The sequence below is a fragment of the Python bivittatus genome, unplaced genomic scaffold (assembly GCF_059951505.1).
Source record: "Python bivittatus isolate LINGU-HERP-01145 unplaced genomic scaffold, Pbiv_v1 ctg000520_np1212, whole genome shotgun sequence".
In the NCBI taxonomy this organism is placed as follows: domain Eukaryota; kingdom Metazoa; phylum Chordata; class Lepidosauria; order Squamata; family Pythonidae; genus Python; species Python bivittatus.
The window spans coordinates 1,587,739-1,613,308 of NW_028277080.1; the positions used below are offsets into that span (position 1 = coordinate 1,587,739).

The 25,570-nt window shown below is 40.5% G+C and overlaps 1 protein-coding gene across 2 annotated transcripts in view; it reads right to left on the reverse strand.

The window, feature by feature from the left end:
* The window catches only part of ELP1 (elongator acetyltransferase complex subunit 1), a 45,334-nt gene extending 19,961 nt beyond the window's left edge, over positions 1–25,373 (reverse strand). For both annotated transcript variants that reach the window (XM_007427889.3, XM_007427888.3), the window contains exons 1-19: positions 25,228–25,373; positions 23,996–24,165; positions 22,355–22,507; positions 20,541–20,622; positions 19,523–19,603; positions 17,814–17,899; positions 15,878–15,977; positions 15,478–15,568; positions 14,908–15,031; positions 14,571–14,664; positions 13,646–13,879; positions 12,659–12,826; positions 11,230–11,323; positions 10,141–10,311; positions 8,590–8,696; positions 6,817–6,920; positions 2,183–2,236; positions 1,983–2,088; positions 455–570 (exon numbers count right to left, since the gene is read on the reverse strand). In XM_007427889.3, coding sequence (XP_007427951.1) covers positions 455–570; positions 1,983–2,088; positions 2,183–2,236; positions 6,817–6,920; positions 8,590–8,696; positions 10,141–10,311; positions 11,230–11,323; positions 12,659–12,826; positions 13,646–13,879; positions 14,571–14,664; positions 14,908–15,031; positions 15,478–15,568; positions 15,878–15,977; positions 17,814–17,899; positions 19,523–19,603; positions 20,541–20,622; positions 22,355–22,507; positions 23,996–24,145 — 2,115 coding nt within the window. In that variant the 5' untranslated portion in view covers positions 24,146–24,165; positions 25,228–25,373. The remainder of the gene's footprint in view (positions 1–454; positions 571–1,982; positions 2,089–2,182; positions 2,237–6,816; positions 6,921–8,589; positions 8,697–10,140; positions 10,312–11,229; positions 11,324–12,658; positions 12,827–13,645; positions 13,880–14,570; positions 14,665–14,907; positions 15,032–15,477; positions 15,569–15,877; positions 15,978–17,813; positions 17,900–19,522; positions 19,604–20,540; positions 20,623–22,354; positions 22,508–23,995; positions 24,166–25,227) is intronic.
* Positions 25,374–25,570: the final 197 nt, after the last annotated feature.

The window sequence follows — 25,570 nt, forward strand, 5'->3', positions numbered from 1 at the left end:
AGATGAAATAGAACTCTCTCTCTCTAGGCCAGTGTTTCTCAATCTTGGCAACTTTAAGATGTGTGGACTTCAACTCCCTGCTGGCTGGGGAATTCTGGGAGTCGAAGTCCACACATCTAAAGTTGAGAAACACTGCTCTAGGCCAATTCATATGAGCAGGAAAATCATACGGTATGGCTTCTGATAGATTGTACCACTTTAGGCTGTAAATGGGGTGATATCATATGTTTTAATTAATGCTCTTCTTTATTCCATCCAATATGCTGTTTTTCCATATGGGCAAATATTTGACAGTATAGACTGAGGCTGCTGCCTGAATGGTATACTCCAGCAACAGCCACATGGATGACACGAGGTTTCAATTTGTTTTTAGCCCACTCCTTTCCTCCATGCTACAAATAAAACCTCATTGGAGCAAGTCATTTTGGCATATGCATAAAGAAAAAGGACTAACCTGCAATATCAGCTTTGTGTCTTGTGGCACAACTGTGACTATCCGGGATCCTCTTTCAATCTTGCGCAGAGTCTCGCTATTGGGGAGAGAAGTGCTGGCCAGGCCTGACTGCAAAGCTGAAGATGCCACAGTCAATAACATAAAAACCCAAGCTCAAAGCTACAATGTCCTAATAGCTTTTACGAACAGGACAAACACTAGAAACCAAAGTATGAAATCATTGTATACAACAGTAAAAATCCTATATAGTAATTTGGAGTATGACTTGAAAGTCCAAGAAAAAAATCAGTTTCTGGAGTTAAGGAAGTCTGCCCTTAATGGGAAGCCATTTGAGAACAACAACAAAAAATAGAGCTCATTAAAAAAAAAAAAAACTTATGGAATGGAATGGAATATTTTTAGGCAATGCAATGCAATATTTTTATATATATAGTATTATAGAAATCATTGTAACAAATAAATACACTGCCCAGAATCTCTGAATTGGATGGTATAAAAAGTATGGCAATAAAAAACATATAAATAAAAGTAAACATAGTATTTTCCTATGACACTCCATCTCTTTACTTTTACTTCTGCTTGATCTTGAGGAGTAAAGTCTCATCATGGAACTGTTAACCAGTAAGATGTATTTAAGTTTTGCTCAGGTTAATCCTTCCCCACATCCTCAGTATCAATTTTAGTGGTACTCAGTGATGGGAACATCATTTCCTTATCTCCCAGAGAGAACAAAGCTTATAGTCATAATGTCATAAAGATGCTATTTTCAAATAAATCAGTATGGCCTGAATCAAACATTACTTCGTCCCGATGATGAGGTGGGATACAAATGTGCCCCAAACCCTCATTGGACTGAGATGTCTCCTTAAGAGCTTAAATCTAAAATAAGTTTGTCTAATAAATAGACAGAATACCCTGATCATCTTAAAAATGCAAGTTTGAAAGGGTGACATTGTTGAGCAAATAAAAACCCAATCTGCTCCTTCTTCTGTTTTACCTGGCCAATTCATACTGTATGTAAGCGTGTATATATTCGTGTGTGCAAAAAAACAGAAGGTTATATTTGTGCACCTTGCTATAAGCACCTGCCCAATAACATGCAATCTGTATCCTTTCAGAATTATACTCTCTTGGGCTTAGACAAGTAAAATGTGTGCCCACACAGCAAATGCAGGAAAAGAAGGCAAGGCCAGGACCAGATGCCACAACCCTCATTCTCATCATGACAATATTTTGCAACATGCATGCAGAATGTTCAAAATGGTATTTTAACTGGCATTGCAAGAATGGGATTGTAGTTTGGTGCTAGCCAGGTTCATCCTCTTTGTGCTACTCTACAATGGAAATGTGAATGACCATAGAAATGCAGGAGCCCAACAGGATCTCGGACAACTCAAAAGCAATGGATCTTCATAAATAAGCAAACATACTTGGAGAAGGGTGCAAATGAGCAAGAGATTGGAGAAAAAAATAACTTAGTAAGGGCCTCTTTTTAAAAATTTTTGCAAAGAAGTCATCGTGATTTTACCTTTCAAGGATGTGTTCCTTAGAGACAAGCACTGACAGGTATGGGAATGTGTGGTCAACAAGAGAAATTCATCACTGATTGAAAAGGATGTAACATTTGAAGAAACCTATGAAAAGCAGAGAATCAAGCTGCCAGTTGGTTAGGGGGACATTAAGGGATTATGGATATAGATGATATAAAACCATGAGAACAATCAGTACCTCAGTATCATTAATAAAAAACCGGCATCTGTCAGTCAAGCCAAATATGGTTTCCTAAGAAAGAGAAGCAGGATGCAAACCAGAGTTAAGAATAAAACGAAACAAACTATAGATTGCAGTCTATACAGTAAAGCCCAGAATTGAATCAATGCTCTAAATTCTTCTAATTAAAAAGCTGAAATTTGGGTCCTGCATAAATTCTGTAGATAAAACATCTGTGCATTTTATGTAATTAATTTTGCTTTTGCTGTCACTGGCATATGGGAGGATCTATGCAGAGGTCCAAAACTCCATCCCTTAAGCCCTGGAAATCTTATTAACCACTTCCTTGTTTCAAGCATATTTTCCTACCAATAAGAACCATACAATATTATTTGCCTAGAATTACATATCTTGATATTATACCTTTCTTGATGCAGCCCAAGATTGCATTGGCTTTTTTGGCAGTTTTAGCACATTACTGGCTTATCCTTAATCTATGGTCTACCAGGATGCCCAGATCCTTCTCACAAATACTACTGCTGAGCCAGGTACTGCCTATCTTTTAATCTATGTACTTGGTTTTTCCTCCTAAGTGTAGAACTTACATTTCTTGCTATTGAACAGCATTTGCTGGATAGGGCCTAATGTTCAAGTTTATTAAGGACCTTTTGAACCCCAAACCCATCTTTTGAGGTGTTAGTAATACCCACTCCAGTTCGTATCATCTGCAAATTTGATGAGCATCCCTTCTATCATCTTGTTGTTGTGGATTCAGCCTAAGAAGGAGCACAACACTGAGAAGAACCATGTTTATTGCAAGGATTGGTGGGTGCCTGCTTTACAAGGGAGAGGGACTCTGAACAATGGAGAAGCAAAGGTTTTTACAGAAGTTGAGGGCTACAAGGTAGAAAATCCCAGGGATCTGTTTTGCCCGCCGGTTTGGGGAAGCTAGGCAGGTCCTTGTCAGTGTACCTGGGGTGAGTTCTATTGATAGGCAAAAGGGGCCTTTCAGGAGGGCAGCAGAGCTGAGGAAGTTAATTGTTAAAGGCAATGGAATGTTGAGGTCATCAGGTGACAGGATGGAAGATTGGGGTTTCTCTCAGTTGCAATTTCCTTGTCAGAGTTGCCGCTGGGTGTACTGTGAGCTGATGAGGAGGTTTCTATTCTTCGGTTTAGATGGGATTGCAGGAGGCTTTGTCTGGGGGTCAGGGAGGGTCAAGTTCAGTCTGATAGGATTAGGCAAAGAGATGAACTGGGTTTTGACCCTGGTCATATCTAAAGTTTGTTAGATTTATTTTCTCCACTACAAAGTAATTTATGAAAATGTTGAGGGAGCACCTAAGATACCCCACTTCATACCTCCCTCTGTGTACACACAGATCTATAAAGGACTGTGTATTAGTTATGGTCAGTCAACCAACTGTGAACTCATCTGGTAGTGGGACCATCTGTCCCACATTGCTCCATTTTATCAAGAAGGAGGCTAGGGTCAATTTTATCAAACTATTTATTGAGGTTTAAGTACATTGCATCCACAGCATTACTTTGGTCAATTAATCTAGTCACTCTGTCAAAAAAAAGCAATAAGATTAGACTGGCATAACCTATTTTTAACAAACTCATGCTGGCTTCTAGTAATCACTTTATTCCTTTCCAAGTGCTCACACACTCTGCTTGATTATCTTTTCTAGGATTTTCTGGGGTACAGGTAGCCCCCAGTTTAAGAATGAGTTCCATTCCTAAGGTCTGTCCTTAAATTGAATTTGTATGTAAGCCAGAATAGGTATTATTGTATAATACTGTGTAAGTAATATTGTGCAATGAACTTGAATTGTTGTGTATTTAACTGGAATCATTGTGTATTTAACTCAAATTTTGCTACAATAGGCTCCGTTCTTAACTCTGGATCGTCTGTAAACCAGGCGTTCTTAACCAGAGGACTACCTGTACTGACATCAAGCTCTCTCCTAGCCTTTTAAAAGTAGCCTTTTGTGTGGCCGTGTTCTGGAAGTTTTGTTTCCTTATGTTTCGCCAGCATCTGTGACCAGCATCTTCAGAGAGCAGGAGCACAGACAGGAGCAGTTCTCTCTGTGCCCAGGATGATGTGACCCTTTTGTGGGTATTTATAGAGATCTGAGGGGGGGGGGATGGGGGGGTTGGGGGGGTGGTTGGATTAACGAGTGGCTGCTTGTTTTGGTATCAAAATATGTGTGTATCTTTCTGGGGATTAGGCAGGGTTTTTTCTTCTATTGATGTCAGGCCTAGCCCAAGGAACTCCTGGAGACTGTGTAGGTTCAATCAGCAAGGTTTATTAGCTAGCGCTTATTTACAGAAACTTTTCAGACTGACCAGTAGTTCCCAGGCACAACTCTCTACTATCTTCTGGAATGTTTAGGGATGCGCCAGCTTTCTCCGCTTATCTCCAGAGCGTTGCTCTGGAGACGAGAGCACCGTTTTCACCCCCCTTCCTCCATTCCAGTCCATCACAACTGAGTTGTTAACTAACGAGTGGCTGCTGGGGGTGATTAGTAAGTTCATTGAACAACTTCAGATCTTCTCTAATCTTCTGGCACTTCCCCTGTACTCCAGGTGTTCTCAAAGATTACAGTCACATCTGCTAGTTTCTTTAGCCCATGTAAATCAGTCCCAGAGACTTAGGTTCATTCAAAGCAACTAAGTGTTCTCTCACCAATTCCTTACCTATTTGTTCTACATTTCTCTTCTTCCCCCCATAGTGTAGCTTCTGACAGACTGGATCACTTTTTCCTCTTTCAAAAACACAGATGCAAAATAGGAATTAAGCAGTTCAGCTTTCTTCCTATTGCCTGTTACCATTCTGTCATCTTCTCCAGCCAGAAGACCAACTGCTTCCTTGACTTTCCTCTTGTTCCTCACATACTGAACGAATCTTTTTTTTTTTTTAGATTTTTTATCCTGCCTTTCTTATTTTTTTATAAATAACTCCCCCTGCAGTCAGAGCGGAATTAGGTATTCACTCCTTACATAGTCATCTAATAATCAAAGTTTTCACATACTGGCTGAGGATCCAATCAATGGACTCTGATAGACTTCCCAAAATATGCTTAACTGAACAGATAAATATGCCACAGCCCGATTCCTGGTTCAGCCAACTCTCTGAAGTTATTTCATGATATGGGTTTTCCATTCAGCATCTGCTTTCAATGGCCTCTCAGGCAAGGGAAAGTTTTAAACAGAGAGTCCTAGATATTAGTGTGCAAACTGACATGGAATTATTGACTAAAAATACATCGTTAAGATGGTTGGCTAAAAATGAAAATTACTTTTCAACCTGAAAAATATCTATCAATGAGTCTGCCACAATTTTTAAGAAGGGCCTATTCCAGAGCTAGATTTGAGGTGATGGATTCCATGGTCAAATATGGGCGTTTCCACCACTTGCCATATCATGAGAGAACCTGCATATGCAGTTCACCAGCCATTGAAAATATTTTCCATATTTTGTTCAATTGTCAATTATATGCACCTGTTAGGTTTAAATATCTATCTTCCCTATTGGAAAGAACAGCATACTGGGATCCAGTCTTATTTCCTCCTGGGTTCTAATGTGCATATTGTATGCAGAACTGCTAAGTTTATAACTAAGGCAGTGGTCTTAAGAACCCCATATATTGAACAAATTGGGGTATCCAATAAAGGGTTTTATTGATAAAGTTGTGGGACTAATCAATTAATAATAAACTAAACCAAACCAAACAAACTATAAATAACTCAAGGTGGCAAACATACCTAATACTCCTTCTTCCTCCTATTTTCCCCACAACAACAACCCTGTGAGGTGAGCTGGGCTGAGAGAGAGTGACTGGCCCAAAGTCACCTGGATGGCTTTTGTGCCTAAAGTAGGACTAGAACTCACAGTCTCCTGGTTTCTAGCCTGGAGTCTTAACCACTAGACCAAACTGGCTCTTTGTTATTTCAGAAACCACTGATTCACATGGAAATTTATGAATTTCAAACATCTATGTGGATTTTTTGAAACAGAGGTAGCCCAGGTTTGCTATATAAACTTAGTAGATCTCCTAAGTCCACAGAACCTGATACTAAAGTTTGTACATTTCTCTGTCAAGCTCCATGCAGCCAGGCAAGATCAAGGAAGCAAGAACTACACAGATTTCCACAGGATGGTCTGAAGTAAATACAGAACCTTGGGAAAATATAAGAGGAATTTCCCACCCTCATTTATATGAGTTAATTAAGGAGGAGTCTCTTTGAATGATCTGAAATATTTCTTCCCAGGTTTCTTGCCACCTAGGCTAAGTTGCCATTTGTGAGATAAGCTACCAATTGACTTGCCTGCTATCTCTGTTTAGCCTCCTTTCCATTCTTTTCCTAGACTCTCCACAATTGCTTACAATATAGTTAAAGACATCAGGAGAAGGGATCTACCTGTGATGGCAAGCCAATGTATCACAACTGATAATTCCAGCATGGCTGAAAGTATATTAACTCTAAGACGTTATGTGTCATGGAGCAATTCTGTGCATTTCTACTCACAAAGTATAAATGGGATTATGAAGAATAGCAACAAACAAAGAAACTTAAGCAAGAAACACTCAGGACAGGTGCATGGAAGACTACTGACACAGCCCAAGATTTCATACTTATTTACTTACTTCCCCATCAATCACAGCCAGCGTAGTCTGCATACAGGGGGATGGAAACCAAACAGCTGAACCACTGTTATTAAGCCAAGGGGTGGCAACTGGCATTTCATCTCCTGGAGCATAATGGAGAGAGGATTGATTAACAATCTTCAAGAAACCCAAGTATATTAGCAGGTGCAGCTGGATTCATTTAGCTTTATATCCTGAAATTGTGTTGGCTTCAGCCAATATGGCATCTTATACAGCAACAGAGGCTGCCCAAACATCTCTGCCCACAGATTATGAATGGCTGCAATTTACATGTTTGAGAAACTGAGAAGAGGAGCAGAGTAGGGTAGCTGGGCCTCAGGAGTCCACTTCACTCCAAATCTGTTCAACATTCTTTCACGCTCTGAAACTTCCAGTGAGATTACTAGATACATCTAACTATGGGGATATGTAATTTCATATACACAATGCACCACAGTAGGGATAGGCACATTTTTGGGCCCCAAAGATGCATTACAAGTTAAATCAGGGCTCCTGTATATAAGAACTATCATGCACATGGTCAGACACACGTAGACACACAGATGCAACTTTCCACTTTCCACAGCCACTTCCACCCAGACATTCAATATAACATCACACAAACAGTGATCTGTGTAGGAAAGAAACCTCTTTCTTTCTCTCAGAGAAATGGCCCATGCCAGCTAAGAGATCCTTTTTAAAATTTCTTTTTCTTCTGAGAAGAAGACAGCGAAAGGCAGTTCTCTCTGGCCCAGTAGTCTGGGCCCTGGGAATTGGGTGGGGAAGGATTTGGCAGATTTGAACATGGACTCTGCAAGTAAAGGTGATCAAATTACAAAACCAGCCCATGAGTTTTCAGATTATTTGAGCATGTGAAACTACCTTGGATTGAAACAAAGCACAGTGGTACCTCGGGTTATGAACTTAATTCGTTCTGTGACTCTGGTTGCAGCCCGAATTGGTCGCAACCCGAAGCAAATTTCCCCATAAGGTTCAATGTAATTACCGTTAATCCGTTCTGGCGTGGAGGACAGGGAGGCGGCTACTGCTTGGAGGGAGAGTCCCCCTCCCTACGACCACGTGTCAGGGGCGGAAAATGGCCACAGACCACGTGTCAGGGGCAGAAAAATGGCCACGGACCACGTGTCAGGGGCGGAAAATGGCCGTGGACGTGTCAGAGGCGAAAAATGGCCACGGACCACGTGTTGGGGGGAAAATGGCCGCGGACCATATGTCGGGCGGAAAAATGGCCGCGGACCACGTGTCAGGGGCGGAAAAATGGCCGCGGATCACATGTCAGGGGCGGAAAAATGGCCGCGGACCACGTGTCAGGGGCGGAAAATGGCCGTGGACCGTGTCATGGGAGGGAAAATGGCCGTGTATCCTGTTCGTACCCCGAGGCGGAGTTTGCAAACCGAAGCAAAATTTTGCGGCCGGAGCTGGCCGTAACCCAAAAAGTTCGTTAACAGAAGCGTTTGTAACCCGAGGTTCCACTGCATATCCATCCAATATTGCTGTATGAGATCACTTTAGCTAGCATATGGTTTTGAATATGAAAGGGCATTGATTTTTTATGTTTTCCATGTATCACAATTCTATTTTCACTGCTAGGGAGAGGAAGAAGCAGCCGTGGAATTTTCTGTCTTGGTTAACTCTGGCTACTGGGTAACCGGATTCATGGGTGCCAAAGTCCTTAGCAGCTCCTCCCCAGGTGGCACAAAGACTTGGATTCTGTTCCAAGCCCAACTCACTGATAGAGTCCATCACACGCACCCCACAGATACTTCAGGATCTGCCCATCAGAAAGCTGCAGAGCCACAGCTTTGGTCTTTGGGTTGCAACACAGGCTGATCACATCGCCATTCACATTCACAGGGGACCTATAAAGAAGGGCAAAAAAGGGAGAAAGCAGCTCAATCTGTGCCCACCTTGTACTCAAATGAGTGCTGGCAATGACCACAGAGAAAAGAAATGGAAACATCTGAAGCACGAATCTCAGTATGGAGCAGCTTGTAAACTGAGCCTTATAAAGCCGTTAATAAATGATTTAATACCCCTGCCCCCACTGCTCCAATAATCTTTGTGACAATGCACTTTTCTGGAATATTAACAACTACTATTACCCTAATTGCTAACATATTTCAGATATATAAAGATCCTGGGTATTTAGGTCTGGAATAACTAGGGCACATGTAGTACAGAAAATTGAACTGTAAGGCTTCTGATTTCTGATCCTCAGTGCAGCTGTAAATTTCACAATGGGCAAATTAATAGTTATCAGCCTAACCTATTTTCCAGGATAAAAGGGAACAGCCACCCTGAGTTCTGGGACAGAAGGGCGATCTACAAATGCAGACGATAAATACCTCTCTCTGATAAAATCATATTAGGTATCTTAAAAAATATTAATAAAATTTGGGCTGTACAGCACTTAAGATTCAAAAGGCAAAATGTGATTCTGAGTATGCTTGGACCAGATGTAACACCTACTAGAAACTCTAAAGGAGCTGCATCTTTTCCTGGGCTTGCACAGCTGCCCTTTGCAGTTGCCACACAATCCTGGGAAAATACATGTTTGGTTCAAGGTATTCTTGATGGGTACTATATGCAAACCCACCCATGCTCTAAATCACATTTTGTCCTTTGAATCTAAAGTGATGCACCACCATAACAACAATAAAAACAACAGAAACACAAAATCAAAGGGCATTTGGAAAATGGGTTTAACTGCTCTTATGCTGCTTTGAGAGACTCCAAACCAGCACAGCAGGCCAAGCAATTGTTTTTAAATTGGAGCAACTTCCATCAACTTGGAAATGGTTTATTCAGGTTTCCAAACTGCACCAAAGCTTTTATTAGACAAAAATGAAAGCTGACAATGAATTTACAGATATGGGATAGCATTTGATACTTGTCTCCATGTGTGCTCCTTTACTGACATAATTTATAGCATGACTGCACTTTCTATATGTCAACAACAAATGTATTTCGAAGATACCCATAAAAGTGCCAAGAAGGCGAACTACCTCACAAAGACTCTTACCGTGAGCATTTCCTAACACTACCAATCATGCATCTTAAAGGGCTGTTCCACTACAACACTGTTTAATGCATTATAAATACATCAGCAGGCTATAGAAGAACAAATAAATCTTGAAGAATGGCCTTGTCCCCACCACCAGCATTCACACTGTCAAAGTTTCTACATTAGTTCAACCAACAGTTCCAAAAAAGCATTCAGGTGGAAAGCTGCCTTTTATTCCAGGACTACACAAAAGAGTTTGATTTTCATTAACACAATAAACATAAAGCCCGGTCCAGTACCAGATATCAGCACATCCTTCTTGTCCTGAAGAGCACACCTTCAGATGGTGAATGACTGTGCGCGTTGGGAGACAGCCCTGGCTAGCAGCTAGGAACAAGTCATCTTGCAGCCAAGTGAGAAAGCGAAGCCACAGTGGATTTCTTCCTCCTTTGTCATCACACAGGTCAATTCTAGGACAATTGCCCCCCAAAGATAGGCATTCAGAGGAGTGATTAATGCTAAACTATACAATTTTCTAAAATATATCTAGGCAAATAAGGCAGAAAGTATGGACTCACCCAAAAATCAGTGACTCTACAAGAGTTTTCATGAGATATATACTCCAGGTTAGGTTATCACAATTTATTCAAGGGTCAATTTACATGTGCATGTTCATAGTACACCATCAATGGATGACTTCATAGGAAACTCATACCACCTATTCACATGTCAATTCAACTGCAGTGTTTTTAAACTGAATCAGTTCACTTATTTTATATGTTGACTAGCAGCAGGTGTACAGCAAGTCTCCAAACGTTGCATTCTCTTCATGTGTAATCTAATTCTTGGCAATGGCCATGTTGGTTGGTAATTCTGTGAACTAAAGCCACACATCTGGAGGGTGATGCAACTGAAAAAAGCTGTACAAAATCTAGGAAGACCTGCCTATGAGAATCAGACCTGAAGGCTACTTCATACATGTTACAGCCTTCTTCCCAACCTGATACTTCCAGATGTAGTCGATAACAGCCCTGATAATCCCCAGCCAGCATGGATCAATTAGCCAGAAGCTATGGGAGTTCTAATTTAACATATCTGAACAGCATCAGGTTCAGGACAACAGCATAACAACTACCTATTTGTTATTTATTCAATGTATGCCCTACCTTTGTGTCCAGAGATAGAAAGAGTAAACTCTAACTAATTATATTTTAGTGTGGATTATGTTTTGTTTACTTTTATGTATACCTTCCCAGTCCTCCCAAATGGCAACTAGGAGAATCCAATCTAGAAAATGAAAGGGAAATGGGGGTCATGGGGAACCATCCCCTGTCTCTAACCAATGACTCCAATCAGTGCCTTCCAGAATCAAGTGTGACATCCAGTACCTGTATGACTTTTCCAGCCTAGGAACTGCAGCTGTAAATCTTTTTCCACCAACTGCACCCATTTTAACTGTGGAGTCCATTTCCAGATGATCATCTGTCAAAAGGCAATAAGCAAGGTATGTCGCTGAGCTAAATCACACACCCTCTTTATCTTTATTGCCACAATATCATTCTTTAAAGTTATGGCCTAGAGAGCAAAACATCAAGTGGCTATTCCACACGGACACTTCCAAAACTGTTCAAACTGGTCCCTAAAGGAGGGCTCTATGATTTCCAGGCAAATATGAGCCATGATTCTTCTATATCAAAGATTGCTGAACAATGGAGACTGAGATAAGAAGAGGCAGACTAGATGTACAAGCTATCATAGATCTTTTCTCTTCCAGACATCTGAGTCTCTTCCTCCTTCCATGTTTGCTCTTAGAGAACTGGCTACACCTCAGTTGTGACTGTGAAGGACTAATAAAAGAGAGAAATTCACACAACAGGGAACCATCTGGCTACTGCTATATGAGGAGGAGGAAAACTGCCACCCTTTTTTTCTATATTATTTTTGGCTAAACTTGTTACACTGAGATTGTCCGCTCTTCATATGAAACCAATCAGCAATCAGCTCATCATCATTCCTGTCTGCAATAAGCAGCTGCTGAAGAGTGGTGGGACTGCCTATGGAAGTGAGGGAATCAGTCAGGAGGCCCTACATGACTGATCTGCCTTTTCTGTGAGAATGGACTCTGTACCTAGAACTTGCTCCCACATCTACTGCCAAGCAAAGAGATCCTGGGACAGTTAGATCCAGCTGGAAGTTTTCTGAAACTAGCAAACTAAAAACTCACTACTGTGCTTCATAATTTTTCAGGCACAGTCACTGGCAGGGCTTAGAACGGTATATACAGCCCATCTTCCCTTAAGCTTTCAGAGCAGAGAGATATGGATGTCATATACGACATGCCCCCACGTATGGGGTTTTACATGACTTCCACCCCCACATCCTTGGAGGGAGTTTCTCTGTTTTTAGAGAATATCCTGTGTTGAAAAAAGGTGCCATTAGAAAAACTGGGGTTCTCTTCTAGAATATCCCCAAATATAGACATATAACAGGTCAGTTTTCAAATGTAGCAAGACCTGAGGCAATCTACAAAGCACTGTCCCAGCCAACATTCAGAACTGAAGCCATATTCCCATGACCAAAAATCAAAGACGAAGATGCCTACAAATTGTCTGGTGGTCATGTGAATGTATTGATGTCATTTTCTAGGAAATAATATGGAATTGGCTTCCCATTACCTTTTCCTGAAGTTTCTCTGATTTCCCAGTCTAGCCTACAACCCTGGAATTCTCTGGTGGTCTCCCATCCAAACATTAACCAGGGTGACCCTGCTTAGCTGCCAAGCCCAGACATGGTTGGTCAGAGACTCAGATTACCTACCCAATCTATAAATGGACAACTTGTTCTCAGCATCCAGAACAGCAAGATCTCCACTCTGAGACTCTGTAGAGAAAGCAACTTGATTGACAGCACAGGAGAGCTGGAGCTGATATGTACAAAGAGGTGGGGGGACCACAGCATGCTGAAAGGCTGTCCACAGAACCTTATCTTTCAAAACAAAAAGGGAAAAAAAGTTCAAATAAGCATCAGTGTGGGGAGGTACATATACAAACAGATGATATAGTTCAAATGTGATTAGACAATATCTTGTTGGTTTGCATTAAAATCAAGCAGTAAGACATAACAAAATTATAATAGCAGCATCTTTGCTTTTGGGCAGTCCTTGAATGATTGAAAGCAAAGTGTTTAGCAGATCATTTCCCTCTCCTGTCATGAGACCTGCCATAACAGATGACCAGGTTGAAACATATCATCATAACAAAAGTTTCCTAGATAACACAACCCAAGGCTTTTGGTTGTGACTTTTGAAAGCTATGTAAATTTACCATGATATGTAAATTTGCCATTCAAAAGCCTAGGAAGGAAACAAACATAGGCTAGAACACATCTCCCCAACAGTCAACACCCAGATAAGCAGGAAGAAAAGGATATCCCAACAAGAAACCATCAAGAAGGACACACACACCCCCGCCCTCTCCCCAAGATGGGCAGGGCAAGATAGTGTATATAAACAGTCAGCAAATCCCACTCTCCTTCCCGCTGATAATGTAACTTAGCCTAGTAATGAAACATCTGCAAGAAAACCACCAAGCTCAGAGAGTACCAAGAACCCAACAGCTCAACCCTAAGCTACATACATTTTCTCCTATTGGCTATTTGTCAGTATCACATTATCCCACAATTCTACCTAGTTCACCAGCCTTTACAAACCAGCCAGCAAGTTGCTTCCAACCCTTCCCTAAAGTCATATCCATATTATTCTTGTGAAATTCTTGTAGTTGCAGCGAAGAGAAATTGGAAACGTACCTCCGTCAATGACTGCTACACTAGCCAAGTCATTGGCTCCTTCACTGGTGCTGTGATCAGTATTCCACTGCCAATCATAGCAGAGATAAAGCCACTGTTCACAGAGGACATGAAGTCGATAGGGAATTTCCTGATCCCACACCAGGGATACAAGAGGTGGGCTGCCCTCCAAGCTGCCAAAATGCAGGCTTTGCTTCAGGTACCAGTGATGGTTTCCTGTTGTCCACAGCTGGACTGTATAGAGAAGACAAAATGATTCTAGAACACAGGACTGGGAATAGTACATTGTACTTTAGATATGTAAATGAGTTACAGCATGACCACAGTTCTGAATCTTCCTGATGGTGTGGTACCCAAACTGATTATAAAATGAACCCTTCCCAACTGATGGTTACTACAAAAGCTAGTACTACCTAATTACTCAACATAATATGTTTGCTTGCCTCTTCCTCTATATCGGTTATGAACATAGTTGCAGGTAAGAGGAATGGCAGCAACACCAAGAGGATCCAGACTTGATTTAGAGGCTGCCAGTTGCTGACTCGTGGATGGACTCAATTATAGCAGCTATGCATGCACCATTAGAAGACCTGAAGGACCAGGCTGGGGACAGATCCTCCTAGAGAAAACTCTATCGCTAAGACTCAATACCAACTTGATGGTATATATTCATCATCAATCAGTTGTTGATTCCCTTTCTCATATCTGCTTTGTTTTGTTGAGAAGAGTTAAAAATACATGTCCTCTACTGCAATGATAACGCATATGATATATTTGCAACTTTGATAGTGAACCCTCCAGATAACAAACTGCTGAAAATAGTCATTCACAAAACCAAAATGAACCAGGCAAAGACTGCAGCTGATTATGTGACACAATCCAAAAAGTTCTGTAAAATTAAGAAATGAACACAGCATGTTCTTACCATACATCTTTCTTTGGGAACTATTGTCGCTTTCCAGTTCTTCCACCCAGGCAGCCAATATCATAGAGTCAGAATTCCAGAGCAGCTCATTTACCTAAAGCAATGCAAATAGGGCCATCACCTATGTAAAGTATGTTCGATAAAAATTTCTCCTGCCATATATAGCTACTTAATTAAAAAGTCTCCTTTGAGTCAAGCTCTACTCCTGGGACTTTGCAGATATATTCACATAGATAACCTGCAATTTAAAACAATACTATCAAATACATTTGTGAGAAAAAAGGCTGCAGGTTCAAGGATTCAGTTAACAGATCCTTCAAGACAAAAAAAATCCTACCTTTACTTGGTCTTTCCGGAAAGGAAGGGTAAATTCACTGTGAAGAAGCCCATTTTGTTCTAAGAACACAACATCATGTTTGTTGGCTTTATTTTGTGTAGATGCAATCAAGCTTCCTGAGGGCCTGAAATATAACCAGAAAAGAAAGGAATGAAGGAATAATTTAGAACAAGTTTTCAAGCAACAACTCTCCAAGCACACAGAGTTTTCTAAAAAATATCTGTCATTATGTGTGGTTAAGCCCGTAACATGCTTGATGGTGTTGGTTTTATCTTGGCTCCTATCTTGGTTATTTATTGTTTTTATTATGTCTTTCTCTTGTTTTTAATTCTCTGTTAGGCACCCAGAATCATATGTTTGAGATGGGTGGCCATGTAAATTGAATGAATAAATACATTAAAAAAATACATTAGGAATTATCGAAGGGGGTCATAATCCTACACCCCAGATCCACAATTAATGGTGAGTTTCATTTCATTAAAATATCAGCTTGATGAGATAATACAGGAAATTATAATCAGAAAGCCAATAATGTACACATCCTGAATTGCCCAATGTTTCCTTACTCACTTCCAGGCCAGTGCTTGTTCTAGTCCTGGGACAGGCTCGCTAGTACTTTGTAGAATAAGTTCCCGGCTCCACACTCTCACTTTTCGAGCTCCTGAACGTTTGCAAAAGGTAGAGGATGAAGAGCGAGGCATCCATGGATGGGTGAAAGAGAGGGAGGGAGAGAGAGTCATTACAACTCAGTGGGATTCCCATAATTCCAAGTCACTGTGGCGAGGCATCATGGAAGCTGTAAATCCAGAACATCCTGATGATACCAAGTCGAGGAAAGCTGCATCAGAATGTGGATACAACCATGGGACTTTGGAAGATTTCTTTTTTTAAACCAAGACTTTCCTTTCTTCCCCTGCTCAGCCAAAAGTTGATAGGAACTAGCATGCTATTATTTTAAATTGGTACCAACCTATCTCTGGGCAAATATCACTCACTGCTACATATTGTCCATCTCCTCTCCAACTGATCCGAGGCTTATGGTCATCCCATGGTAAAGCAGGCAAAATCTCCTGAAAAAGATAATAGGAAAAGCACTTTCTGTTAACCTGGAAGCAATAGGGGGATGATTGTAAAGTTGCTCTTCAATTATATCTGCTGGGGATCTGTAACAGAGTGGGTGTCTCTGACACTACTACATGATGCCCACATGATGCAAAATTTTGGGGAAAAAATTTGAAAAAATTAAGGTATTTTTAAACAATAAAATTGGCTGAAATCTTATAAATATCACAAGATTTCATGAGATTTCAGGTGTTTTAAAATTTTAAATTATTAAAACTTGCAATGGTGCTCATCACTTGCAAAGCGGTGATCCCTGATTGATCGATTGATCGATCAAGCTATCTATCTATCTATCTATCTATCTATCTATCTATCTATCTATCTATCTATCTATCTATCTTCCTCCTAAAGGACCATTACCATCTAACTATCCACCTTTAATAAAATTGTAATTCTAGTAAATGTTACCATGCAAGCTCAGCTACTAGAGAATCCAAGCCAAATATTGCCTCAACATATCAGTCTTCCCTCAATTCTCATCAAATTCAATAAGCCTGTTGAGATAGTAGTCACCATGGAATTAAAATCTAGCAACATTTCACTTTAGGGGAAGTTGCAGGGCAGCTCTACCACTTTCAATGTCCTCCGTAGGCAGGGACACAAATTACTCAAGAGGGTCTTAGATGCTCTTGAGGCCAACAGTATTACCTAAAAGCTGATTTTTTTTCATGGAACTCTTCCTTTTATCCCCACAACAAGCCAATGAGGTAGCTGTGCAATATCAAACATGTGGACACATTCACACATAACCATAAGCCAGGACTTAGCACCATATATAATATAATTTATATATATTTATATATATAAAACTATTAAGTGTCACCTCAGGCTTCTATGTTCCTTTATTCTTCCCACAAGCTGGGAGAACTCTCATTGCCTTTAATTTTAGTTTTCTGAATTCTTGGCTTGACATTAGGTATGAATCAGGAATCACAATTTACAGCACAGCCATGTTCATTAAAAATGATTTATTGTTGGCTTATTTCTGATTAGTTCCCGATCTGAACAAAAGAGGCAGGAATCAAGGAAAATGAAACTGAATCGTACGTATTGTCGAAGGCTTTCACGGCCAGCATACAATGGCTGGTGTGGGTCTTCCGGGCTGTGTGGCCGTGTTCTGGAGGTTTTGTTTCCTAAAGTTTCGCCAGCACCTGTGACCGGCATCTTCAGAGTGCAGGAGCACAGACAGGAGCAGTTCTCTCTGTGCCCAGGGTGATGTGACCCTTTTGTGGGTATTTATAGAGATCCGAGGGGGGGGAAAGGGGGGGATTGGGGGTGTGGGGGGGGTTGGGTTACTGAGTGGCTGCCTGTCTGTGCTCCTGCTCTCTGAAGATGCCGGTCACAGGTGCTGGCGAAACGTTAGGAAACAAAACCTCCAGAACACGGCCACACAGCCTGGAAGACCCACACCAGCCAAACTGAATCATAGTTTATATCTCCATCTGGTTGTATTTGAATAGGTGGGACAAAAGACAGGCACATTGAACTCAGGACTTAACTTGGACTTGTAAAAGTTCATGTATGTAATATTAAATCCTGGCCCACCATTACATGCAAAATCAGCTGTGCCACTGAGTCAAGATCAGGCAGTGAACTTCATGGTTACTAGGAATCTGGATTTTTCTATCCAAGTTCCAAACTCTAACCACTATCCTACTTCTATGACTTACTGCATGTATTCTGATATTCATGTCTACAATAAAGGTGCATACTCCTTGCATTCATTGTTATTAATTAAATATTTATGTATAAAATCAATATTTATATTATTAAAAATACAGTACCATCGGCTTCGTGTGAGCAGCTTGCTTGCCTTCTGATCCATGGAACTGAGTTTCTTTTTTACCCCATCCAACAGTAATAAACCTGTCTAAGAATCAACCAAATAAAGAGTATTTGAAGATCAACATTTCATACATTAGTCAAAAAGTTACAATCCAACTTTTCTAGTAATTCCTTCTAACTTTCCAAATATCTACAAGGCTTACCACGTGTTGTTACAATATGCCACCCACTACACATCCCATCTTGCATTTTCTACTCAGAAATTGGAACAGCAACAGTTTTCATGTAGTTTTCCAGAAGCAAGCAAACACTGCTAAAGATGCATCTGTGATTTTATAAAAATACAATGGTACCTCGGGTCACGAACTTAATTTGTTTCGCGACTCTGGTCGCGACCCGAATTGGTCGCAACCTGAATCAAATTTTCCCATAAGATTCAATGTAAATATGGTTAATCCGTTCTGAACCATATGTATTTTTTTTTAAACCACAAAAATATGACACAAAGTACAGTACAGTACAATACGAAGAGAGAGAACACTAACCTTGCTTGAGGCGTGGAGGACAGGAAGGCGGGTGGGGAGGCGGTTATTGCTTGGAGGGAGAGTCACCCTCCCTACAGGAAGCCGTGACCACGTGTCACGGGAGGGAAAATGGCCGCGGATCCTGTTCGTCACCCGATGCGGAGTTCACGAACGGAAGCAAAATTTTGCGAACGGTGCTGTTCGTGACCTGAATTGGTCGTGAACAGAAGCGTTCCTGACCTGAGGTACCACTGTATTAGAATTAGATTCTGTTCTTAAGTGAGGCTCCTCCAATTCTTTTCCTAACAAGATCTCTCCATGCTTATTTTGGCAATACTATTCTATCAACTAATCCAAGAGCATTGATGAGTCCCTCAAATGTTTTTATTGAATCAAGGAATTATTCTTTAACTTGTCTTTCCATAAGCATAAAAAGATAAGCATGACTGGTCACTCTGTGCGATAAAGTTATACATAACAAGATAAAGACTGACAAGAACATCCAAAATTCTTAACTTGGCTTTTCCTAATCCTAACCTGGCACTCTATGGAAGACCAGGGGCAATAGTATTTATGGGCCGCTTCATAACAAAAACATCCTCTAGACCAGTGTTTCTCAACCGTGGCAACTTGAAGGTGTGTGGACTTCAAATCCCAGAATTTCCCAGCCAACCTTGCTGGCTAGGGAATTCTGGTAGTTGAAGTCCACACATCTTCAAGTGGCCAAGGTTGAGAAACCCTGCTCTAGACAGCTTCCAAGTTTAAAAAGCCCTTTCCACACTATGTGCAAGTTGATTTTTTTATATTCAGTAGATTGCCAGCCAGACTGATGGCAGCATCACATGTACTGTATAGCTATAACAAGTGACTGTAAAATGTTCTCTTTAAATTTCCTGCCCTGGTACCAATGAAGCAATGAGCATGAAACTGAGCAAACTCATGGAAGCAGTGAAGGACAGGAAGGCCTGGAGCGATAGGGTCCATGGGGTCACGAAGGGTCGGACACGACTTAACGACTAAACAACAACAACCAACGAACACATAGTCCTTGACTTCCATCCATCATAGCTGATAGAGCAGCCAGAGCTAGTTTCAGCCAATTTAATTTCTTTGCGTATAGCTCACTTTCACAGAACTGCAGTAGTGCACTTTGTAAGGCTCCAGTATCTGCACTGCCATCTCACCTTCTCCAAAGTCATCCTGGTGCATCTGTCTTTCTGCAATTGGTTCAAAGTCTCTTGTCATCAGAATCAGTGTCTGCTCACCTGTCACAGCAAAGATATATAATGAGCTTTGAAATTAAAATGTTTAAGTGCAGTTGATTCAAATTGGCTTTCCAGACCCATCTTGCAGAATCATAGAATTAGAAGGAGCTATCAAAGTTCTCAAGTCCAACCCCTGCTTGGTTCAGATTAAATCTTCCTTGAAGAATAAATCTCTTTCCTTGAAAAACATCCAGAAAAAGGGAGCCCACCAGTGCTATCCACAGTGAAGAGGGGGGAAACAGTGGGAGTAACTATGGCTTGAAGCCCCATCCCTGTCTATCTGTGTCAATGTCATATAAAGGGGCAGAGCTTTGAACCATGATTGTGCCCATCATTTGGATCCTCGGCCCTACTCGCTACGGATGGTCCTGGAGCCCACTGATCAGTAATCAGTTCCATCATCAAATAGCTGTTACTCTTAGGAGTTTCTTCTAACATTCAAATGGGATTGTCCTTCTTGTAGTTTAAATAATTATTCCACATCTGACTCTTCAGGGATAAGAAACAGAACTTGACATTTCTATTGCTGTTAAAATGATTGCTAAGTACAACACTCAAGTGATCAACGGAATAAATTTAGGAAGGGAAAACACAACTCTTAATCAATTCAAAAATGTTTTTAGAGTAAAGTTTGGATACATCAAAGACCTTTAACTGAAATAAGAGCTAATATAATTGCAGAATATTAATCATCTCTGCCACAAAAACAGTGTCATTATAGGGGCATTGTTGCTTATTATGATTAAACGCTAGGTGATATTAATGCATGTTGTATGAACCCAAAATGCTTTAGGCAAACAAGGAATAGTTAATGCAAATCCATGGCTGGTTTCTGTTTTGTAAACCATAGGCTGAGGTGAGCCACTGTTGCCTCTGCCAGAATCCAAAAGACAAGGAATGAAGTTGAGAATGCCTGTTTTGTAATTTCAATTTATACCTGTAGCAAGAAGAACAAGCTCTTGGTCAGGACTCCAGCTCATTGCAGTCAGACCACTGTCCACACTCCCAACACATTCCAACTGCAAAAGAATAAGACTTTGATACTGTTTCTGTCTCTTTAACAGCAAACAACACCGATAAATTAAGGAAATTACATGTTCTCCATCAATTGTCTTCAAGTCAGGAAAAACAGGACCTGGTCAAATACAGATGGATAGTGATCATGTTCTAGTCGTGTAACACTTATCACTATTTCAGTAGTCTTGCATAAGAGCTTCTCTCCATAGTATTTAATTAGAAATGAGGCTGGAGCATAACGTCAATATATCATCATTATGTACTATGACTATTTAACTCTTTGCTCCCATCTACTGATCACTTGCATGTTTGCAGCCCATGTATTGCAATGTAGCATAACTTTGCTATTTTCTAAAAGAAGAAAATACTAACTGCTTAAAAATAGTCTCAATGGAAATTAGACTCAACGTTTTCAAGTTAAGTTCATCTTTATTACAGCCAAGTGCATTAACTGTTTACAACTCCCCACCATCTATTAATACATTCATCTTAAAGATTTTAAGATACACTTCATTAACAGTAGGTGTTGGTGGAGCTGTTAGCTCCTCCCTAATGTTGCAAGTTATGACACATAATTTTGCCACATTATGGGTAGGCTCAACATCTTAATGTGATGGTGTGTATGTGTTAGCCCTGTGAAGCAGTCCAGACAAGAAGCATAACCAGGAGTACTAGCTCTATCTTTATAGGTAGTCCATGCTTAATGATTGCCCTGCTTAGTACAACGGCACTGAAAAAGTAACTTTGCAACCAGCCCTCACACTTACGACCTTTGCAGCGCCCCACAGTCACATGATTGAAATTTGGGTGCTTTGCAACTGGTGGACGTTTACAATGTGATCACCATTTGCATACTTCACAGCCAGCAATGGAGAAGCCAGCAGTAAAATTGCAAGTCATGGTCATGTGATATTTCACTTAACGATTGTGTCGCTCAATGACAGAGTTGCCAGTCCCAGTTGTGGTCATTAAGTGAGGACTACCTGTTTTGTAAGGTTACATTAACAGAATCTTGCAAGACTGAAATTATTTCTCCCCTCCTTTCCTTTTACTCTCTGGAAAAGTAGGGAGGATCCCTTCTGAAATGTTCCACAAACCCTCCCTCCTTCCGTGGGCTAAGATATCTTTTACATGCCAGTTGTCCAGTCTGCAGCTCTCCCTCCTGTCTCCCAAGGTCATTCCCACATAATATTACAGTATGTGGCAAAATATTTATTTATTTAAAAGACTTGCATAGCTGCCCAACTCATATAAGAGTGACTCTGGGTGGTGTACATCAAGTAAAAATCAATCAGAAAATTTTAATTACAAATAAAAATTATTCAAAATGAAAGAAATTACATCCATAACCAACATATTAGACAACATACATCCAGGGTCAAGCAAAACACACATTCCATTTCTCATTTCATCTATTGCCCTGGCCCAATGTCTGGGGAAAACCATTTTTTTCTAGGGTTGGGGCCATCTGATCAGGGGGAAGATCATTCCAAAGGGCAGATACTGCCACAGAAAATATATAGATATGATGATTTATATCTTTTTCAGATATTTTTATTCTTATGTGCAAGAAGCCAGTATATTTCTTTAAAAGGACAACAGCTACATTGAGGTTAACAATATTAAAGCAAGTACTTTTGTATTATGCTTTGCATTGGTGCATTCTATTTCATGCCTTACTCTATACTTTGCTATACTCTTCTATACATTGCTGTACTTGCCATTCTGCCATACCTGGTGGGTGTTTAGATTGCACAGTATAACATCACCAATTGCTGTAGCCACACAGACTGATTCTAGATCTGGCAAATCTTCTAGGCCCACAATACACCCACTTCCATCGTCTGGCAGAAAACCCTCAGTTGTCAAAGTAACTTCATTGATGACCTTTAAAACAAAGACAAGACAAAGGGTCATGAAAAATCTCTCCACTTTGTGCTTTATATCGCTTGGATCATTACAGTTAGCTTTTCAAAAGTCTGACAAACACATCCAAGCCTGTTGAATTTTCATCTATGTCTTGGTACTGCTCCAAACTAGGGTGTAAGCATTGCCATTCTTCATTATGTCATGAAGCAACCCACCAAGAGGCTCCTTAGCACACAGCACTTAAACTGAATGCAACATTAAGCTTCCTCCTGCATGATTTGACAATAAAATATAGTTCTTAGGTTTAGAAAGGGAATATTCATATTTTAAAAATCTTCTTATTGGAAATGTATATGATTGTGGCATCTAAGGATAGAACATTTTACAGTTTAGAAAATTTTACAGAATGGAATTTTCTTGGATGCTCCAAAGTTCTTTAAAAGTCTGTTAGGAGTCTCTGCATAGCAAATTTTTTTTTAAAAAGTAAAACCTCAGTTTAACAGACCATTTGGGGAAAGAGGTGTCCATTAAATCTGAATGTCTGTTAAATCCAAATTTCTGTAATTCACATTACCTTGCTTAATTATGTACTTTACATAAAATTAAAATAAATTTATGTAAATTGTTCAGACTGATTCACCAAATAATGGACTTTTCTGTTATTTGGGAATGAAATCTGAAGCCTGATTTTGTCCATTGCACCTGAAGTTCATTGAATGGGGGTCCATAAAATTAAAGTTTTGCCCATACTGAAAGTCAGCTGTTTCATTACCACTAAGCACTAGGCACATTCTAGGCCAGGCTTTCTTATCTATAACTGGCAGGTTATGGTTAACTGGTGGTAGGAATAATGAGAATTCAAGCTTAACATATCTGGAGAACAATAGGATGGATAAGATCTATTTTTGAATCATGAGATAAAATAAAAATACTCAAGTCAGATTGGTAACTGTATTTGCTGGGAACATGTCATGAAACACATTCCCCAATTCCTTGCATGATACAGACATCCTAGCAAAGCGCAGAAAAATGGCTCTGTGCAGACCATGCAGCAAGAAAGTCTGGGCCCATAAAGATTTTTTAAAATGTTCATCTACAGTCTTGATTATTTCTTCCTATATATTTTATACATTCCTATACATTTGAACAAAGTATTTAGTAAAGGTTGCCTGCACATATTCTGTGTCTCACACAATGAGGGCCCCACCTTGACTTGTTTTTAAATCCATCAACTGCATCTCTGTGGAGATGAGAGTGAAAGATTGCTCTACAAACCACAAGCAGACCAGATTCTTCCTGAGGAATACACAGTGTCAGAAACTCTAAATTAAGTTTCTTGTGCCCAGATACTTACATAATTAAACCTAACGCTGTGAAGAACCAAGGGTCCATTACGGACAGGAGTAAAAGCAGCTGGCATCACCCAGTTTTCCTTTCACAGCCATTGCTAGGAAGACAATTCTTCAAACCCAAGAGCCATATCTGACATAACATGTGACCCCTCACCTCCTGTGTAACAGGATCCAGCTCCACAATTCCATACTCGGTGCTGATCAACACTGTTCTCCTGTCTGCGCGGACAGTGAAACCTTGAGGAGTTCCAAGAGCTCGGACAGGCTGGCATTCTTGCGCTCTCAGTAATTTTAGGTTTCTCATCTTGTTCTCCACACATGCAACTGAAAAAGAGAGATCTGCTTTCCAGCATTCCACACTGAATGATGACATACAGACCCCATCATGAGCTATAAAGATGGGAACAAACTTGGCTCTTGATGATTGACCGAAATCACCCATTGTTCTAAGCCATGTTCTAACTTAACCATAGTTATTGAATGAGTCACAGTGGCTAGATTCACACAGTATGCTAGCTATAAGTCATGTAGTTAGATTCATAGAATATGCTAAGCCCAAAGTGAATTTACTTATTTATTTAATTTATTTATATATCAAATTTGTCACTGCCTATCTCATTAAAAAATGACTCTGGGAAGTTTACAGAAAAGATAAACACCAATTAAAATACAATAAAATATAATATAACAATTTAATAATCATAATCTAGCACCATTATGAATGACCCCAGTGAATGATTAAGAACTGCACAGCTACAAGGACTGTGCTGGCTGGTTTTGTTTAATTTGCCTCAGTAACACGAGGCATGTGGTTCTGGAGCCAGGGACTTCCATGTACAGCAGCAGTGTATCTCAGAACACCTAATGTTGGAAACCAATAACAGAAAAAGGCTATTGCCCTGCTTGGGGGATTCCTGGAAAAACCAGTCTCACCAGAACACACAATCAGAAATAAAACACTTAGGAGTACTGAACTAAAGAGCTCTTTCAGCAGACAGAGCAAGATAATTCTTGCATTTTGCTCACCCCACTTTGCCTATCTTAAAAGCTTAATATATTCATTGCTGAACAGTATAAAGAGCTAAGCCAGTGTTTCTCAACCTTGGCAATTTTAAGAGGTGTGGACTTCAACTCCCAGAATTCCCCAGCCAGGATGCTGGCTGGGGGATTCTGGGAGTTGAAGTCCACATCTCTTAAAGCTGCCAAGGTTGAGAAACACTGATTAAGCAGTGGCTGGAACACGACCCTCCATGACTGCTCTGAAGTCTGACCATGCTATTCAAAAAAAGATGAATCCTTAAATAAAGGTCCAAACATTTTATCTTCCCTTTGCCCCTTGATAAAAGTAGGTTACATCAAAATCCGCAAATGAGACGAGGAAAATACCTCCGAACTCTTGACAGCGACGCTCCCTTTCCCTGCAACAACTGCCCGCGTGCAACCAAACTAGAGACGTAGCACGCCTGCCATCTTTAAAGCCACTGTCTGGGCAAAGGCCGTCCGGAGCATGCTCTGTGAACCTGTGAAGCTAAAAAGAATGAGGGCAGCGCGGCTGTTCAGCTGCGCATGCTCAGTGACGTTTTGAAGGCAAACTGGGTGAGGGCAGAGCCACTAACTAAACGCGCGTCCAGCCGAGGACCATGATGATTTACGTAAGGACGCTTCGAGGTCTCCTCCGGGTTTTGTGACTCCGTTCCACGGTCTTTAATGTGAATGTTAATGCAGGATA